Source organism: Piliocolobus tephrosceles, chromosome 4, assembly GCF_002776525.5.
Source record: "Piliocolobus tephrosceles isolate RC106 chromosome 4, ASM277652v3, whole genome shotgun sequence".
Lineage (NCBI taxonomy): Eukaryota > Metazoa > Chordata > Mammalia > Primates > Cercopithecidae > Piliocolobus > Piliocolobus tephrosceles.
The window spans coordinates 177,626,719-177,647,356 of record NC_045437.1 but is presented as its reverse complement, the minus strand read 5'-3'; the positions used below and the strand labels follow the sequence as shown (position 1 = coordinate 177,647,356).

The window sequence follows — 20,638 nt, the reverse complement described above, 5'->3', positions numbered from 1 at the left end:
AGTGGAGACCAACAGGAGGACTGCCATAGTTGTCCAGATAGAGATAGATGGGATGGGGAGAAGAGAGATTTAGGGGGCAGAACCCACAAGACACAGAGATGGAATGGACATGGGGCATGACCAAGAAGGTGGTCCCCTGCGGGAGATGTCAGACTTCAGGACCAGGCATCCATGTGAGAGTCATCAATCCACAGCTGTTCAGTAACAGCTCAGGGTGGGGCTGAGCCCATGCAACAGGAGAGGGCACAGACAGGCTGGCTGGCCCAGAGCCCCAAATTGGGTTGGGAACCCAGGAGGGAGCCAGCAAGAAGGCTGAGAAACAGCAGCCAGAGGTGGGGTGTGTTGTCCTGCAGGCCAACCAAGACAGTATTTCAAGAAGACTGGCATGAGGAATTCTTGTCAAAAACTAGAACAAATTTCTACCTGATTCTAATTAAGCCTGGAGCTCACTGCCCATTTGCAGGACCCATGGGAAATAGAGAAACATGTTAAATAACAGCATGTGGATACCACATCTGAACCGTGGAACATTCTTTAGGACAAGTGGCTTGGTTTCTTCAACAAATACTCAGCATTTAAGAAGGGAGGAGCACTGCTGAACTGCTGAACTGTTGTTGATTCAAAGAGACTTAACAGACCAATCAGCCAAGTGCGATGTGTGGACCCTGTTTGAATCTTGATTTCAATAAACCAACATTTTTGAGACAATCAGAGAAAATTAAACACAGTCTGAATGTTGGAGAGATTAAGAATTTTTTGTTCATTTTGTTAGAAATTATAATAGAATCATGATTATGTACAAAAAGATCCTTATCAGTTGGAGATACATACTAAAGTATTTATAAATCAAATGATAGAGTGTCTGAAATATGCATTACAATCTTCCAGCACATGAGAAAAAAGCTGTGGGTCATCGATGAAATGAGAATGAAGAAATAGTAACTTTGAAACCCAGTAATGGGTATATAGAGGTTTGATATTTTTTTCTCTGCTTTTGTGTTTGTTGAAATTTTCATAATAAAAAGTTTAATTAAAGAAAAAGAAATAAATGGCCAGTCTCACGGAAGCTGCTGAAGGCGCTAAGGTGAGGCTTGGGGAGCAGCCACCAGATTCAAAAACACAAGGCCACCAGTGACGTTGGCACAAGAGGTTTCTGAAGTCGGTGTTGGGGGGGGAAACCAGTGTGGAGGGGCTGAGTGTGGAGAAAGAAAGGGGATAGAGGCCACCCCGGGCAGAAAACCCAAGAATTTTGGCTAGAGGAGGAAGTGGGGCTGAGAAACAATTTTTGTTTTTCAGATGGGAGAGACTTGAGCACAATTAGCTGCTGGAAGGAGTGGTTGAAAAGATGGGAGAGGGCAGGGGCAGGCCACCAAGAAGGCTCCTGAAAGGATGGCGTTAGGTTTGGGGGTCCAGTCCAGCAGAAGAGGTGAGGACAACTGAATTGTGATTTCTGGGCTGGTGCGGTTGTCAGGGACCCGGTGCAGGAGCAGCGTGGAGGCTGCGGAGGGTGGAGAGAGAAGTGGAGGGAGAGAGAAGAGGAGGGAGAAGAGGAGGGAGAAGAGGAGGATCCAGGACCTGAGCTGCCCTCAGGGTGTCCTGAGGCCTAAAGCCTGCATGTCACCTCCCCATCATGGGCAAGGGTCTGGACTGTCTCCCAGCCCTGTGAGCAGTGCTGCAGGGCTAGGCCTGCTCCTGCACAGCTCAGAGCTTTAATGCGGATCCTGGGAAGCACTCCAGGTAAAAGGGCCAGAGGCAGGTGGCAGGTGAGCACACCAGTGGTCAGAGGTGCGCAGGATATGCCGGCAGACTTCCTCGGTCCTGCAATCCCGCCTGTCCCCTGGTCCCCCTTGGGGCTCTCATCTAGCCAGTTCCCTCTGCACCCGGTCTGAAGGCCAGGGTGTGGGCTTTGGGGGCTTCAGCCCCTTCAGCTGGTCCCAGTAGACAGTAGTGCTTAATGAAAGCCAGGAGCCCTTTCCTGAGCTCTGGGTCCCAGAGGTGTCCCCCGAGGCCCAGGTTCTCCTCTCTCCCTGGCCCCATTAACTGGGCCCAGCTGCTGCCGGCTTCTCTGTCCTCATATTCATGGTGGCCCCATAACCACATCCTACATCCCTCACCCTCAGCCCCGAGGGGCCGCCCGCCACCACCCCTCCCCAAGAGCATCAGCCTCGCCCAAGCAGCCCAGAAAGGAAACAGATTTAGGGCGAGGCCAGGAATGAGGACAGTGGCGGGAGGAGGTGTCCTCGGGGAACTGTTGGGATCCACCCCCCAGCACAAGGCACCCCTGAAGAAGGTCACCCTTGAGGCTGAGGAAGACACGAGGTTTGCCCGGGGTTGGGGGCGGGGGAGACCACACTCACTTCTTGCCCAGCTGCCGGGCCACATCGCAGCGCTGGAAGCCCTCAAGGTGGTAGAGGCGGCGTGCCAGCCGACGAGCAGCTTCACTGACCCCCTGGCACCCGTTGGCCAGTGGGTCTGAGCTACCAGGCTCCAACCCCTCCGAGCTGCTGAGCTCAGAGTCTGAGTCTGACAGGCCATCCTTCAGGCTGGGGTCACTGCAGATGGAAGGTGGGTGGAGGAGTAGGGTCAGAGGCCCAGGGTCAAAGGCCCTGGAGGAGGCTGGGAGGTTTCCCCAGGCCACTGCAAACCATGTAGGGGCCAGAATAGGGAAAGAAGCTCCACCGCAGCAGGAGGGAATGAAATCAGACTTTCAGAAGAGCCTCTCAAGTGAACTCACAGCATAGTTCCCTGACTCCCCACTTCCACCGGGGCTGAGAAGGCCTGGAAGAGCAGAATGAAACCTCAGGACGCAGGGTGGGAAGTCTGGATGCAGAGGGTGGACCAGGTGACCTTGAAGAGGGCGTGCTGACTCTGGATACTGAGTCACTCTAATCTGCTTTGCCCACTCTGGGTCTCAGTCTCCCTATCTGCTCAGTGGTTCTCCCAGCTCCCAGCCTGGGCCCTGCCTCACCTGGCTGAGTTCAGCAACTTGTCTGTGTCCTCCTCGTCATCATCCTCGTCCCCCACTGGGCCCTGGGGGCCATCTTCATGGAATCCATTGGGCATGGCCATGAGAGACAGGCGGCTTAGGACGTTCTCAGAGCGGCTGCTGGAGATAGAGCGCCGCAGGGGGCTGCCCAGCTCCCCATCACCACCAGCTGCCCCCATGTCCCCCTCAAACCCCATGTCCCCAATGCCCAGCCCAGCCCCTGGCTCAGGGCTGTCATGAGCCCGCTGCTGGATGAGGGGTGTGAGGGGGGCCTCGAAGCTGACGCAGCTGTCACTCTCATCGGTGAGGCTCAGCCCATCTAGGGAGTCGAGGCTGCTGTACTGGGTGCCCCGCAGCAGCTCTGACTCCAGAATCTTCTCAAACGTGGCACTGAAGCCATCCCGCACATCTGGCTCCCCGGGACCATCCAACCTGTGGGATGCAAGGAGCCAGTCACCATCCTGCCAAGGTATCCCCAATACAGGTGCTGGTGACTGCACTCATCTGTGCCTGGGAGCCCACTAGGGGCACATCACCCCCCATCCTATTCACTTATCCCTTCAGCCAATACTGACTGAGCACAGGTGCCAGACACCGGGCTGGGTACTGGGAATACTGCAGGGAAAAGAGCAGACCTGGGGCCGGGGCCATAGTGGGCATCAGATATGTGTCTAAATGAATGAATGTAAGGCCTCATCCCCCAGCCCGGCATAGAGGGCTGCTTCCTCCAGGCTCTCAAAGCAATGTGAACATTTTCCTATCACAACCAGTGTCACACTGGGTCATAGTTTTGCTCTTCCCACAACCTGGGAGGTTCTTAGCTCAACCAAACACATCCCAGCTGTCAGGTCTGGCCTCATTGCCACCTCCTCAGAGACAGCAGGGGAGACAGGCCCACAGCACACTGGCCTCCTGCTCCGGATCTGTTTATTTGCTCCTCAGACCTTCCCGGCATGTAAGAGTCTGTCTTTTCTCCTGTTTACTGTATGTTCCCCAGCTCCAGAACAAAAGCTTTGCAAAGCCAGGGAGCATCCCCACACATAGTAGGTGCTCGGAACATCTAGCTGAACAATGTGCTGGGTGAATGAAAATGTGCTTTTCAGCCCCATGGCCCCACCCAAGCTTTCCAAGCCCTTGCAGGACCCTGTGCTGTCCCCCAAAAGAGGCCTTTGCACTGGCTGTTCCCTCTGCCCAAAGTGTTCTTCCCCAGCTAAAACCCTCCTTCCACATCCCTTTCTCAGTGAGGACTGCCCAGACCTCCCAATCTAAACCATAAGCTGCCTCCAAACACCCCAGCCCCTTTTTTCCTACTTTTTCTTCCCCAAAGCACTTATCTCCTTCCAACATACTATATAAGTATTCATCGTTTTAATATTTATCGTCGGTCTCCCCACTAGACTACAAGCTCCATGAGAGCAAGGGGTTAGTATGTTTTGTTCATCTCCAGCACCTGGAAGACAGCATCGCACACAGATGAAGTGAGGAGGCTGGGAAGATTCTTATCCACCAGAGACACAAGCAGGTACCCAGGGAAGGAAGGAGAGAAAGACTGAGAGAGTAAGACCATGAGAGGGGGACAAGAAAGAGACAGAGGAAAGGGATACGAGAGGACAACAGAGACAGAACGTGAGAGAGATAAAGAAAGAGCTAGACAGACAAGGATAGAGATGGAAGATACAGCCAGCAACAGGAAGAGACACAAGGAAAAAACACAGCAGGCTGAGCCAGGCCCATTTCAGATCAACCGAGGCCCATGATGGGCAAAGAAGCACGCCCCTCCCTCTGCATCAGCCTCCCCTGAGGCTCTGGTCATGCCCTACTTTCCCCCAGCCCCTGCTGCGTAGCAGAGACTGAGTTGTATTTGGAGGAGTGGGAAGTGCCCCTGCCCCTCAAACATCTCCTTGGCCCCCCAGTGCCTAAGATTCTGTGCCAGTATGCTTCCTGGAGAAGGCACTCCCACTCCAGCCCCAGCAGGAGCTGAGACTGCAGCCTCATTAGGCTCTCTCCTGCCAAGGAACAAAGTGAGGAGGGGGACAGAAATCTAAAAGGCGCAGAATGCCTGGCAGGGGCTGGGGTAGAAGTTTCCTCTACTGACCTCTGGAAGGAAAGGAGGGGAAAGAAGGTCCATTGCTCTGGCCACCAGGGCAAATACCCAAAGTCAGCCCAGTAAAGACACCTCTGCCAAGCCTGTGCTGGGCACTAGAGACATCCAAACAAGACAGAGCCCTGCCTGCGGGGAGCTCTCAGCCCAGGGTCAGAGCCACCAAAGGACCCCCCATCTCCCACCTCCTCATGCAACTGAGCAAGCCTGAGGGGTGGCCCTGATGGGAGCTTGAAGACCATCAATCCAATCTCCAAGCCTCCAACTGCCCCCAGCCTCGCCATCCCAAGTAAAGATGCCACCTCAATACAGTGTGCTCTAAGAAGCCCCAGTTCCCTGCCCCCGCCCCGCTGCCAGCTATGGGGCTGCCCTAGACCCTGCCTGGATGGAAACACGCTTATGGCCATGGCACACCCAGTGACACAGACACGCAACCCCACATACTCACATTCCTGCCCACGAAGACCTAGAGACACTTATCCCTACATAACATGTACATGCGCCCAAATGTGCAGCCACAAATGTCCAGGCCGGGGCACCAACACTCCCCGCCTACAGCCACCATCCCCTTGCATACCAACACGTTCACACATCCCTGTGCACACACGACATGCAGGGCAAGCACGCACTCATGCCCCCACACACAGTCACACACTACCCGTACACTGCCTGTTCAGGCCAGAGCCTGCAGCTATGCACACTAAGACTTCTAAATGCCTTCTTTTCTCAGCCCACCCTGGTGCCTTCTAGACATTTCTCTGTCCCTTCCCTGCTCTGCTTGTCCAACACACCCCCAAAACTCCAGGTCTCTCCACCATCTGCTGAGGACAATAGAAATTGGGCTGTAACTCCAACAAGCAGGACTGAAGTAAGATCCCTGGTAGAACTTCCTGACGATTACTGCAGGTGAGAGTAGCTGAGAGGGATTAAAGCCCAAAGCCTGCTTTCCCGGAGTCAGCTGAAGGATTTGGGAGAGTCTCATTTCAAGGAAGCAGAGGGATGAACCAGATTACTTTTCACATTGGGCATTTTAAAAGGACTTAGAATTCAAATGCCCAGCCTGGGATGGAGGGAGGGCAGCACTCCCCGCCCCCCGCAACCCACAAAGAAGCAGCTCATGATGGTACAACCTTCAGCCCCCCAGTCTGCTGGCCTTTGAGTTCTCCATCAAAGTCAGTCTGTGGTTCTGACAAATCACAGACTGAGAGCAGCTCTGTTCTTTCAAAACACCCAGAATCTGGGCAAAAGAGGGATATGAAATCCCCATTTTATGTATGAGAAACACAAGAACCAGAGAAACGAAGTGGCTAGGCCCAGGCCACACAAAAACAGAGTAGCCAAATGTGGTGAGCTCCCATAGCAAGACATCCACTCACCCCAGCTGAGGATCCTCAGCATCTGGGCAGAGGCTCCTAGAAGCATCATCTCCCTCTGCCAGCACGCCAGCCCTCCAGGGCCTGGACCCTGTTGAATCTTCCAGAATGTTCAAGTCTGGCCCCAGGGCTAGGCCGTTGGTGAGAGAGAGGCCAAGGCTGAGGCCACGGAAGACCATGTCTGGGTCCTTCGTGGGTTCCTCAGTGTCCGCTGGGGTGCCCCTTCGCTCATGCCCTGGGCTGCAGAGGCTGCTGTTCAGGCCCTCACTGGCCATTCCATTCCGGACCCCCGGATCCTCCTCAGGCTCCGGGCTGGGGTCATGGGTGGCATCGCCTTCCTCAGGCACTGCAGATAAGAGTTTGTCTTCCTCCATGGCAGCCACCGCTTCCGCCTGTCCTGGCTGCTCCTGGGACTCCTCTAGACCTGGCAGTGGGTGGAGAGAGGAAGAACCAGTCAGACGGGGCTGGGGCTGGGGGGCACCTGAAGTCCAGCAGGACCAGTGGCAGAGCAGCCTGCCTGAAAGTGGGAGATGGCCGAGACGATCTCCTCGGGGCCCTCTGGCTGGAGTGTGGGTTTGGGCCATGGTGCCCTCACTGCCTCGTCCAAGCAGCCACCTCACCTCACCCTTGACCCTGGCCAGCCCACTGTGCCCTAGTCCCTGCCCTTCCTGTTACCTTTTGTGTCTCTGCTGTGCCCGCCAGAGTTCACCAAAGCCCTCTGAGGAAGATCCAAGTGGGGAGGAAGTGGAGAAGGGTCCAGCAGGGCCCCCTCTCATTCCTGCTGGTGAGTGATGGTGACAAACCACAGACTGACAGCAGCCGGTCCCCTAGCCTCTTCCCGCGTTCTTGCCCTGGCTCCAGGAGCCAGAGATGAGACAACCTTACCTTTGTGGTTAATGGAGGGAACTGGGCTGGGAGGCTGTCTTCAAGGAGGAGTTCAGAGAGGAGGCAAGGAAGTCAACAGACGCAGCCTAATTGGAGCAGGGCCCACCCCAGAAGCCAAAGTGAAGCCTGGAGACAGCCAGGGATAGCCCAGCGTGGGGCGCTGTCCAGGGTGCTGGGCGGGCGGCGCCACCCGGGAGCCTCTCAGAGCCCAGGCTGCCTCCACCACACACACAGCCCAGAGCCCCAGTTGTCTGGGAGGAAGGGGGAGGCCTGGGGTTCCCCTCCACTCCCGGACCCCTATCAGAGCTCGCCCACCTGCAAGGAAGGACTCATGAGGAGACCGCCAAGGGGCACTCTGGGGAGAGCACTGGAAGGAGAGTCAGGCCCTGCTCTGCCCAACTCCCTGCATGACCTCGTTTGAGTCCAGGTCAGGCCTCCTCACTGGCCTGTCCAGGCCAGCCCCACTCCCCTCTGGGTCTGTTTCTCATCTGTAAAATGAGGAGACCCATTTACCCATCATCTTCACCTCCACTGTTTCAAACGGGTTGGGACCAGCCCACATTTCCCAGAGGCTTCCTGCCCAACCTAATCCCAGATGGAGAGGGCAGATGTAATGTGTAACAGGCTGTGTTCTGGCTTTCTCCTCCTCCCCTCTCTGCCCCTGGCCCCACCTAGGCTAGGCTAACCCCCTCCCCAAGTGTCCTCTGCCAGTGGGGACACAGATCAGCCCCTCCAAATGCCCTGGAGAGAAGCAGGAATCTGGGCCATTTCTCCCAGTTCTGGCTGGGCCACTTCCTTCCTCCCCTTGTTGGGCCTTGGCTACCACTCTGCTCTGGAGAGGGATGCCGGGGGTTCAGGAGAGGCTGCAAGAGAGGGACTGGCCGGCCTTCTGGGCTACAGCAGAATGAGCTGCAGGGGCAACAACAGGGATATAAGTGAGCTCAAACTTCCTATACTTGCCTGGTCATAAACACCACCTGAGGGACTTGGTACAATGCAGATTACCAGGCCCTATCCCAGACCTCCAGAACCAGAAGCTACAGGGAAGGGGTATGGTCCTCTGTGATTCTTATAACGAGGCAAGTATGGGAACACTGAGGTAGGCTCCAAAAGAAAAGTCCCACTTAAAGAACAAGAGCCTGGGGAGGGAAGTGGGTCCTCTTCTCAGGAATTCTGGGCCCTTGTGGGAAGCTCAGCCACCACAATCCAGTTAAGATTATTTAACCTGGGTTTTCAAATATGGAGCAGAAAAGAGGAGGGCAGAACAGACAGACCTGGGACCCCCGCCCACTTACACTGACCCTCACCTCCTAGAATTTTGATGACTGCATAAGGGAGATTTTTACTTTAAAGAAAAAAAAAAAAGCCCACAGACTTTTAAACATCTGAAGAGCTAGGCTCTAAAATATCTGGGCCCTGATCCTAGGACATCGGGGACCTCTAGAGGTTGAGCACTGAGTAAGGAATTCTTTCTGGTCTGCCCTAAATCCCTGCTGCTGTAGTTGCTATTTCAATCCGTTCCCTCTGGTTGTATACTCAGAGGAGGAAAAACAAGAAGTCACCTTCTCAACTGAGACTCAACTGAGGGTGGGGGGAGGGGGGACAGTTAGAAAGGAAAAAGAAGTGGGGGCTTTTGGCCTGCTGCCTGAGTTTCAGTCCTCTGACCTGCTTTCTAGCCCAGGGGCCTGGATGAGCATTGGCTTGAGCCCACCACCTTGAGTCAGGGCTCTGCCTAAGCCTCCATGAAACCTGAGGTTTAAGAGTATCAGCAGCTTCACTTGATGCTTAGCCTACACCAGCACCAAAGCTAGAATTGTGGACAGATTGAGGACCTCTTGGGAGACCCCCTCCACCCCACCCCCAACTTCCAGCAGCTGCCTCAGGCTAGCTCCAGCCCTACCTGCCCTGCTATGTCCTGCTTTAGCAGGGAGCAGGATGGAGGTCCTGCCAACACCAGGCACTGGGCCATGTCCTTTGTTTCTGGAGGTGGGCAGACAAGGGGCAGCATTGAGTTCTACTCTGGGCGGGGGGCCCAGAGTCCCTGCCTGGACTGCAGACCAGCTGAGCCCAGAAGTAGCTGAGCCAGAACCCCCTCTCTTGCTGAGTCCAAGGGAGGGCAGCATAGAGGGGAGGTTTTAGAGCAGAGGTGTAAGACTATGCCCCATGTGCTCACTTTGAACCGTTGTGTGTCCTGGGACTCATCATTGCTCCCTCTTGCCTTTGTGAGCCAACCTACAGAGTGGGAGTATCACCTCTGTTCTCCCCCAGGGCCACTGGGAAACTTAATGTCATGAACACTGAGAGAGCTAAGGTCCAAGGAAGGGCAAACTCACCACAAGGTTAAGGATGAAAGGCAGCTGTGCTCCACTCTTTCTACCACCATATTTGACAAATGAGGAAGGCTGAGGCACAGAACCCAGAAAGGCTTTGCCTGAGGTCCCACAGCGTAGCTGTCTCTAGAACCCAGGAGTAGCCTCCCTCTGCAGTTAGATGGGCTGAAGACGCAGAATGAGCCCCCAGTTTCCCAGGACCCCCGCCAAAACCTCCCAGGAGATCAAGGGCCCAAACCCTCAACCAAGAGAGTTGGCCCAAAGCAGTGGCCCTTCCCACCTCCAGTCCTGCTGGCGAGAGCAGGGGAGCGGGCGCAGCTGGGCCACTGGGCACACATCCCAAGGAGACGCCTGCAAATGACAGGCTGACATTGGCCAAGATCCCCCACAGCCTCTCTTGGCCTGATCCAAGTCCCTCTCCGGACAGGGGCTCCCACTAGCCTCAGCCCTTGGAATGACCTTGGGCTCAGCAGCCTCTTTTCAGCACCAGCTGAGGTGGGTCCTGTAATGATAGTGGAACCCTGGCTCAGCCAACTGCCAGGGCTGAGTGCACTTCCTGGGTCTCAGCTCTCCTGAACAACTCTGTCCCCCTCCCCACTCTCCCTGTGGCAGCTGGAGGGAGTTGCAAAAACACAAACCTCCCTCCCTCCTCATAGTCCTCTAACCATCTCTCTTAGATTAGAATCCAGTCTCCCCAGCATGGCCTGAAAAGGTCCTGCAGGAGCTGGTTCTGCTGCCCTCTACCCCATGCCCCCAGGCTCTCCCACATCAGCCACAATGGCCTTCTTTCTGCTCCCCGAGTTCATTCCCACCTCAGGGCCTTTGCACCAGCTATACCCTTGGCCTAGAATGCTCTTTCCCTAGATCTTTAAAAGAGCCTCTTCTGCCACTCAGGGCTCAACTCCAACACTGCCTCCTGAGAGAGGCCCTCTCTGACCCCTGGCACTCCATCACACTCCTCCATGGAGCACCATAGCAGTCAGTAGAACTGAAGCTCCCTTTTCTATGTGTTCACTGATTCCCTGCCCATCTCTGTACTAGGATGTAAGTTCAGTGAGGGTGGGGACTATGTCATGTTCACGGCTGTCTCCTCAGAGTCCATTGCAATGCTTGGCACACAGTAGGCACTTTAAAAGTATTTGTTAGATGAATAACAAGGATTATCATCATGCCTATTTGTGGCAGAGGCTAAGAGAGGTTGAGGAACTGCTCAGAGTCACAAAGCTGGAAAGCAGCAAGGCTGAGATTCTGATGGAATGCTAGACTGTCAAAGAAATAATCTTACAGACCCTTTTTATGGTGGGATCCAAGCCAGGGACTGTGGGAAACCCAAGGACAGGGCTGGAGGTGGGGGCCCACCAGGGAGGGCTCCAGGGGCCAGCACGCTCTGTAAGACACAGGGGCAAGTGCATGGGTGCAGGACCTGAAAGCAGACATACAATGCAGGCATGGGTTGGCACATGCACACATGCCCAGACACACACGCACGTGCACACACATGCACACATACGCACATACATGCACACACTCACGCGCGCACACACACGTAACACACGCAGACACACATGCACACACACATGCGCGCACACACATGCACACACACACAGACACACACACGCACACAGACACACACACGCACATGCACACACAGAGGGAACTGGGCAGCCGCTAATGAGGCAATCCCCCTGATTTGCCTGGAAAGGTGGACAAGGCACCGGCAGTCCTAGGGGCAAGGTTAAGGGCAGTAAGATCTACATCATCGGGCATCCAGGTCAAAACCATCCTGAGTATGCAGAAGGAACTGGGATCAGAGAAAATTGTTCTGGAATGTATGTCAGTGTGGTGGCAAGGCTGAGACCACAGCTGACCCAGGGAAGCAAATCTAGGAGCACCAGGACCCTCATTTTGCTTCCAGTGGGCTAGGGGAAGTTGGGCACAAAAAAACCCCTCTTTGGCCTCATGTCCCCACGTGCACCATCGATCCCTAACCAGTTCCAAGTCCTGGACCTCTTTGTACACTTGATGGAGGATCCTGCCCCGGAAATCTCACAAATGTGTGCAATATTTAGAGTATATCTGGAAAGGCTCAAAGCCCCCTATCCATCCTTAATTCCATACCCTAACCTGGACGATCTCCAAGGACCTGCCGTCTGACATTGGATACTTGGAGAGAGTTCCATGAGGGCTACTTGGCAAAGAAAACTTTCTTGGACCTATTCTCTGCCCCCTGGAAACCCACCCTGAACACCCCCATTGGCTCACTACTCTTCCCCAAAATCCCTACCCAAAATTCCCTAGACCACCCAGATTTTAGCACATGAGCTAGCATCTTCAGACACACAAACACATGTGAACACACATGAACATACATGACACGCACAGACACTTAAAGGATGATCAGTGCAAACAGGTGGCATGTAGGGAGTGTTCATAACAGACCCTGAACAACTATGCCCCCACTCCGCCATGGGGCCTAGGATGGCCAGGCCTAGACTGCTCCAGGGCTCCACAGGACCTGCTAGGCCACTGGCAGCATGGGCAGTAGGGTGCTGCCAGGAAGAGCCCTCAGCTGGGCCCCCCTTACCATGCTCCCTTGTAGCCTCTGCCAACCAAGAGGCCTGGAGTTAAGGATCTTCCCACCTTCAAGAGCTCCAGGCCCCCTCCCTAAGCCCAGGCCAGCCTCCTCCACTTCCCAACTGCCCAGGGAGATGCCCAGGATAATTTGGAAGGGATGCCCACCCAGGAGCCTCGGGAACTTCCCAGATGCCACATCCCAAAATGACCCCAAACCCTCTTAACCCACTTGGTCTTCCCAGCTTGGACCGCCTTGTGCTGCAAGGGCCTCAGACTGGGACAGTCCAGGAGAGAGCGGGTCAGTGCCCCTACCTGTGTGTTCAGAAAGACCTGGCTCCAAATCCAAGCTCTGCTACCCACGAGCTGTGTGACTTCAGGAAAACTGCCCACCTCTCTGAGCTCGGTGTCCTCCTCCATAAATGGGGGATGCCGACAGCATTTGTCCTCTCAAGGCACCTGTGAGGACTAAAGGAGATGGCATGTGTTCAGTGCTCAAGGGAGGGCTGCTGCCTCCCAAAACCTTCTAGGGGTTGCAAGGAACCAAGCTGGCTACCCCCAGAGGGGCCATGCCCGGGACAGCAGCACACAGCACAGGCCATTCAGCGGGCACCCAGTGGATATTCGTCCTTGGCAGCTGTCAGAGAAAGTTCTGAGGCAAGGGCTTCAGAAGCCCAGCCTGAGGGTAGAGGCAAATGAAAGACTCCCGTGGGGCCAGGAGGGGGACCAGAGAGGGCACCCTCTCCCTTTCTCAAGGCAGCTGAGGTCCCTACTGTCCTACCCTTCTAACATCCTCACCCAAGGCCAGGTTCACTCCTATCTTTCCATCTCAGGACACACAAATGTAGGGCAAGGGCCAGGAACCTACGCCCCCTTTAAAGATGCCCATCACCTTTCAGGTAATGCCAGTCTGGAGTGATAACCAACCCCCACCTGCTTTCCTTCTCTCAGTGTGACCACCAGGGAACCAGCCCTTGCCTTGGGTTCATGTTCTCATGGCCAGGCAAGCAGAAGCCCCCGGGCTGCATGCACAATGGCATCTTAACCTGCGTGTGCTCTGCTGGGATTCTCAGGGGCCCTTGGGGCTCGCTCCACAAAGGTCATTCCTGGACATCTCCCAGCTTGCTTCTCTCCCCAACCCTCCAGCCAACTGGTACCTTCATTTGCTTAGCATTTGCATACATCTGCATGCTGGTTGAAGAGCCCTTAACACTAATGAAATCCACAATGTCTGCTGTCAAATTTCAAATCATGTTTACAGCTGGTGACTCTATGCCCAACTGACTTCCCTACGGGGTGAACCCTCAGTTATCAGGAACCACAAAGGACTAAGGTGTCTTGGTCAAGAGAGTCCACAGGCAGAATGACCACTGGGCCACCTTCCTCCAACTTCAGAGGGCACTGGACTCACACTGCTTCAATCCACAGGCTCATGGAGCCCACAGGCTAATATGAGCCTGTGGGTTGAAAGTTGAATCCTGAGAGCTACAATGGACTGACCAAGTGCAAATCCTCCCAACCAGCCCAGCCTCGGATACAACACCTGGGCAAAGGCAGACCTGAGAGAGCTCCACCTCTGAGCAGCTCCCCATAGTCCGCCTCAACAGCCAAGAGACAGAAACCAAGAAGCTTCCTCCTCGCTTCTCTCTGCCTGGTTTTCACATATCCTACACCCTCTAGGTCCTCACATTCTCTGTCCATGCCCCCCCAACTCCTCTCCTTCTCTGCCTCCCCCACTGTGACCTTCCTCCCCACCCCCTCCCCAATCTCTGTGTTATATAGCTTCTCTTCATCTCTCCCTAGCCGAGCCCTCCCTTCCTCTCCCTCCTCTTCCCTGTCCAGTCTTGTCTCCTCTTTAGGACTTCAGCTCAGGGTCTGCAGGTTGTGGCCTCCTTGATGAAAATACAACAGCATGTGGTACGAAGTAAGCGTGTGTGAAAGGGGCTGTGCTGGGCCATTTCACTGTCACCTCCTCTCTCTTGCCCATGGCCCACTGAAGGGAAGTCAGGCACTCTAAAGCCTCACTCATCCACGGGCTGTACATGGGGCAGTAGAGAGAGAGGGGACCCAAGAGTGACGCCAATATTTGTGCCCTGAACAACTAGAAGGATGGAGTTACCACTCAAGAAGGGAAACTGGGTGGAGCAGGTTTGGGGAGGAAAATAAGGGCAAGTTGAGGGGGGGTTCCTGGCAGACAGGAAAGTTGAGATGCTGTATTGGCTACTAGAGCTCGGGGGAGAGGTTGAGACTTGGGATTTAAATTTGGAAGCTGGCAGCACATAGGTGGTACTTAAAGCCACAAGACTGGATGGGATCTGTACGGAGGAGTGGAGATAGGGGAGAGAGCCTGTGCAGGGCAAGTGCTGGGGCACCCTGATATCAAGAGGTGGGAGGGGGAGAAGAGGAACCAGCAAAGGAGGCTGACAAGGAGCAATCCACAAGGTAGGAGGAAAACAGAAGAATGGGTGTCCTGGAATCCAAGGAAGATATTTCAAGGAAGAGGAAGACTGGACGTGTCAAATGCTGCCAATAAGCCTGAGAATTGACCACTGGGTGCAGCGACAGGAACATTACTGATAACCTTGAGAGGAGAGGTCAGCGGAGTGGAGTCCAATAAGAGTGGAGTCAAGAGAGAGGGGAGGAGAGGATGTGGAGACAATGAGTCTAGACAACCCTTCTGGAAGTTTCTCTGCAAAGGGGATGAGAGAGATGCAGCGGTAGCTGGCTGGAGAACACAAGAGACCTTTTTTTTTTTTTTTTTTTTTTTTAGTGGGTGTCTCTCTGTCCTCTAGGGTGGGGTGGAGGGGCGCAATCTCAGCTCACTGCCACCTCTGCCCCCTGGGTTCAAGCAACTCTCCTGCCTCAGCCTCCCAAGTAGCTGGGATTACAGGTGCCCACAACCATGCCCGGCTAATTTTTGTATTTTTAGTAGAGACAGAATTTCATCGTGTTGGCCAGGCTGGTCTTGAACTCCTGACCTCAGGTGATCCACCTATCTCAGCCTCCCAAAGTGATGGGATTACAGGTGTGAGCCACCATGCCCAGCCAGAACCATTTTTAAGATAAAAGAAATAACAGCAAGATACCTGCTGATGGGATGCTCTAGCAAAGAGGAGGACCCAATAATGCAGGCAGGGGCCCTGCCGGAGTGATGTTCTCAAGCAGACACAAGGGGCCAGGATCTCTGCACAAGTGGAGGGGTGGCCTTAACCAGGAGCAGGAACGCTTTGCCCACAGAGACAGAAGAAAGCAGAACAGTGAGTGCAGACACTGGCAGACAGTGAGTATGGCGCTGGGAGCCTCAGGACGCTCTGACTGCTTATATTTTCTCAAAGATTATCCGCTGAAAGGAAGGGTGGGAGAGGCGGGCGGGTGAGGGTAGAAGAGCAAATGATGACCGGGTGCAGTGGCTTATGCCCATAATCCCAGCACTTTGGGAAGCCCAGGAGGGCAGCCAAGGAGGGTGGATCACTTGAGGTCAGGAGTTCAAGACCAGCTCTGGCAACATAGTGAGACCCCATCTCTACACATAGACACACACACACACACACACACAGAGCAAGTGTGAAAGAGTCATCTAGCATAGGGGAGAGGCAACAACCTCAGAACCTGTGCTGTGCCTGGTGGACTGCACTAAGGACCCACCTGAAGTTCAGAGTTCATGCGCTTGGACTGAAAGTAAGAACAGTCAGGGCAGTGGTTTTGCTCAGCCCCATTCAGCTGCATGTGCAGGAGTGGGGTAGGCCAGGCACTGGATTTAACCAGGGCTGGGGTTTTGCCAAGCAAATGTGAAGAGGCAAAATGAAGTAAGGGAATTGGGGTCTGCAAGTTAGCGACAGGATTATCCTGGCTTCCACATGGGCAACTGCCATCTGAGCTGGCCTAGCCCTGCTCAGGCCCCTCCCCTGCTGGTGCCTGAAGCCCACCATCCATCCTCTGCTGTGGGCTATGTGTGGCTCTTCTTTCTGCCCACATCTCAAAATGAGCTTCTGCAAGGGGGCCACAGTTGGGGCCACCAAATGAGCTTCCCACACACCATTCCTCTGGCCTGGAAAGCCCCTCAGACCTCATACACTCAAAACCTCCATCTCCCTTCCCAAGCCACTACATGAACTCATCCTTCCCACTCTCCCCACCTCCAGTCAGACACAAGGGCCTGTCCATTCTGATTCCTAAATCTCTCCCAGCTCCATCCCCTTCTCACATCCCCCACCAGCAACACCCTCCCAGCAGGGCCACCAAACCACACAACTCCACTCCCTCTATGTGCCACAGGCAGCAGCCCCAATCCAGTCCCCCGTGTCTTGTGCCGGGCACTGCCACAGCCTCCTGGCTGGTCTCTTTCCCATGTGCTGGCCCAGTCAGCCCCACTCCATCCTCCTCAGAGTGCCTTTCCAGCACTCCAGACTGCCTCATCATCCCCTCTTCAAAACTCTTCAATGGTTTTGAAGTGCCCTTGGGGAAAAGGCCAACCCCTCAGCCCACATTCCAGGCTAGCTGTAGCCTGGGCCTGCCTTCCTGTCTGGCCCCCCCATGCTCTCTCCCCTTGCTGTGCCTCTCACTACTTTCTCTGGGCCTCCCCTCTCCCGTACCAGCAGTACCTGTCTGAGTTGTGGTTCCCCCATCCCCAACCCTGAGGTTTCGAGCTCCCTGAAAGTTTGTGTCTGCTTCTCTATTCTCCAGCATCTGGTCTGATGTAGGGGTTCAGTCAGATTTGCTGACCTGGTGCGCAGATTACCAGGTAGATGAAGCTTCTGGAGGTAGGGAAGGGGGAGGAACAGAACTGAAATACAGGGACCCCTGAGCCAAGTGACCTAACTTACTACCACCTACTACAGGACAAGCTAATAACAGGTGCCTCCCGATATCATGCACTGATAAGGACATGACATCATCTATGGGATATTCTTGCCCAAAAATGGTTAACTTGACTCTAATCACGAGCAAGCAAGAAGACAAATCCAGAATGTGAGATATACCACAAGGCTTCAAAATTCACAATGTCATAAAAAATTTTTCAAAAAAGCCAGGGATTCATCCAGATTGGAATACTAAAGAGCCATAACAACTAAATGCTATGTATGTTCCATGATCAAATTTAAAAAAAAAAAAAAAAAAAACAGCTATAAAGGACTTTACTGAGACAATTAGAGAAATTTAAATATGGACGACATGTTAGGTTAAATTGGATGATTACTAAACTTCTGGAGTATGATAACAATATATTCTCTTTGTAGAAAAATGTCCCTGTCTCAGGAAATTCATACTGAAGTATTTAGAAGTGAAGTGTTATAATGTTGGCAATTTACTTTCAAAAGGTTGAGAGAGAGAGAAAGAGAGAGAGAGAGAGAAAAACAAATGTGGCATAATGTTAACAATTGGCAAATCTAGGTCTCTAGGTGAAGGGTATGTAGGTGGGTATTCACCATACTATCAGCTTTGACAAGATAAAAAGTAAGGTGGGAGAAGGAAGGGAGTGGAGGGAGACATTCCGAAGAGAGGAGCTCAGGGGTTGGGATTTTGGGGCAGGAGTCGGAGGAGAGGACGTTCCTTTCCCAGGGCAGCCCACAAACCTGAGCAAGAAGAGCTGTGGGCCAGCCCTGGGCTGGACGCTTGAGTTACCCCAGGCCAGGCAGGCACAGCACTGGAGTGGCTCACCAGCTGAAAAGGGGGCCAGACCCTGAGGAAGCGGACTCACCTGTGGGTAAACCGGCTTAGAGGGACAAGGAAAACAAGCCCGCCCCAGGGAGACTAGGGCAGGAACATGGGCTCCTCCCCCTCCATTGAGCTGTGGCAAGGAGCCAGGTCTGGCCCCAAGCCCACCCAACTCCCCCAAACACCCCTCGAGGGGCGACAGCCTAAGTGTATCCTCCTGTTCAGAGAGCCAGTCTAAATACGGAGCCTCAGACATAAGATGCCGCTCAAAACAGATTTTCCTGGAAAAGACCATCTGGCAAAGGAGGTCTAGAGCATCGTCTGTCACGAGAGGCAGTGTTGATCTCCTGCAAGCCAATGTCCGGAATGGGAATGCCTTGATCCCGCCTCCCTAGGAAACTCCAGCTTAGTGCTTGTTTTTCCCAAGATCATCCCCTTGCCCAGATGGACAGGCACTCTATCCCACCTCCCACCTCCCTTCTAAGTTGTATCTCCAGGGAAGAAGAGGAGAGGATGGGGACACAGATCTGAGTATCAGACAGTTCTGGCAAAGTGCAAATCCTTACTCTGCCACTTACTAACCAGGTGACTTTGAACAAGCAACTCTACCACAAAATGGGAATAAGGGTAGTGCCTCCCTCTAAAGACTGTTATGAGGGTACTTAGCACACATGCTCCATATATGGAAGTTGGGTGAAGTAATGCCCCCCAGCCACTCTCTCTCTCAGTCCTGTCTACAGCAGGAAGTCATTCTTTCCAGCTATCTTTGCTCTCTCCCTTTAGGGAAGACCCTGGGAGGCACTATTGGTCAGGTCTGCTTGTGAAACATGCACCCCATAGTTGTCAGGCCAGGACAAGCTGCAGGAGGGAGGCCTCTCAGGGCATCCCTGGGCTGCAGGGTGCAATTCACCCAAGCATTGAGACTTCAATCTCGCAAGAGGCACCAGTGAGGGAGGCCTTTCAAGGACAATCCAGTCATCCTCCTTTAGCTGAGCCACACCCACCTACTCACCCCACTGGGTGGGAATATTTTGGGGGCTCTGGCCGAACTCTAGGGACCTGCTATGTTTCCACCAGGACCAAACTTTGCAGTAGCCCCACTCAAAAGCCACTGCTTCCCAGCATATATTGGGAAAAGGGGTTGCTGGGAGGACAGCAGGTACACTTTACTGATTCGGAGATCGCAGGCCCCAGAACTTGTAGCTTCCCTGGAAGACTGGTTCCTAACCTCCTGGGGAGAGGGTGGAAGAATGACAGAATGACTGCATCTGCCCTGGGCCACAGGTTGGGTTTGGAGGCATTCCCAGCCCAGTGACCCTCCCACCCCCAACCACCATTAAGCAGCTCTTGTTTGTAGGATCTAGAAAAAGGAACTGGGGAACCCAGGAAAGTCCAAACCCAGGCTGCCCACCTGCCCTGGCCAAACCCTGAGCCCTCTCCCTGATCCCCAACAAGCTCAGCCTGGCCTATCCCCAGGCTGCCAGGAGTCTTAGGCCCTCTTCCATTGTGACTGCTGCTTCTGCTCCCTGTTCTCTTCCTGGCCCCCCAAGATGGCCCCAAGACAAAGGGGTGGGCTATGCAAAAACAATGCCCCCAGTGATCATTCCAGGGAGTCCCTGCATTCTCTAGGAATATCTGAATGCCTCCTCCCAGGAGGGGGCCCGCTGGGCAGGGTGGTCCCCAATCTGGACTCCCTCTGCACCCAGCCCCAGCAGCCCGCTCCTGGGACCCCTCCCTCCCGCTGCCGCCTCGGCCATTATGTGCCTCCTCAGCCCTGCCTGCCACGCCCCCGTGCGAGCCCCCGCTCTAGCTGCAGAACCGAGGAGGCCTGGCCGCCAAGCCGGGCTGTCAAAGTTGGGAAACTGGAAACAGAAATAAATCCTCAAAGCTGCAGCCTCGTGAAGGTGGCTGCCGGCAGGCCCCGGTACCCAACGCCCCGATCCCCGGCCACCAAGCTGCCACTGGCACCCCCCACGCACACGCGTACCCCGAGATTATACAAAAGCGGGGAGAGGGTAGTGGGCCGCGGAGCCGAGAGACAATCGGGCCGGCAGCCCCCACCCTCCCTCAGGCTGGGTTCGGGCTTTCCCGCGGCGCCTCCTCTCCCCGGCCCAGACCCGGCCAGCCCGGGCTTCCTCTCTCGGCCCCATCTCCATGACAACCGTATCCTTCTGATGCTCCAGACGCCGCGGAATTGATCTGGAAATGTAGCTTTGTTAGCGGACCCGGGCGGGCACCGAGGGCGAGGGCGGCGCCCCCCACCCCGCACGCGGCCCCCTCCCCGGCCGCTCCCACCCCAGCCTGGCCGCCAGCGGGTAGGATTGGGTCCCGGAGCCTCGCGGCCCCACTCACCGCTGCTGGTCCCCGCCGCGGGTCCGGCCTCTCACGGCGGGGCCATCGGAGGCCGCCGGGCTGCCCGTCCCGCCCCGCCGCCGCCGGTCGGAGCTGCCCGCGCCCGCCCGCGTCCCTTCAGGTGCCGGAGCCGCAGTGTGGAGAGGCTGAGCGAGGGGGACGGACGGCAGGAGGGAGGGAGCGGAGCCGTGAGCTGGAGGAGGAGGAGGAGGAGGGAGGAGCGGGAAGGGCGGGGAAGGGCGGGGGCACTGCGGGCGCGCGAGCGGCGGGCGCGGAGCCGGGAGGGGAGCACGGCCCCCAGCCCTGTCCGCCCGCCGCGCAGTGCTCGCCCCGGGACCCCAAGGGTGCCGGGGAGGGCGCCGCCCACCCTGTCCCGCCCTGCCCC

The 20,638-nt window shown here is 55.1% G+C and overlaps 1 protein-coding gene across 1 annotated transcript in view; it reads right to left on the bottom strand.

Annotated features, from left to right (window-relative positions):
* Positions 1-20,421, bottom strand: part of LOC111528387 (PH and SEC7 domain-containing protein 2) — a 48,274-nt gene extending 27,853 nt beyond the window's left edge. Inside the window, exons 1-4 of the mRNA XM_023195089.3 lie at positions 20,254-20,421; positions 6,464-6,884; positions 2,969-3,418; positions 2,358-2,552 (exon numbers count right to left, since the gene is read on the bottom strand). Coding sequence (XP_023050857.2) covers positions 2,358-2,552; positions 2,969-3,418; positions 6,464-6,834 — 1,016 coding nt within the window. The 5' untranslated portion in view covers positions 6,835-6,884; positions 20,254-20,421. The remainder of the gene's footprint in view (positions 1-2,357; positions 2,553-2,968; positions 3,419-6,463; positions 6,885-20,253) is intronic.
* Between the last annotated feature and the right edge of the window lie 217 nt (positions 20,422-20,638).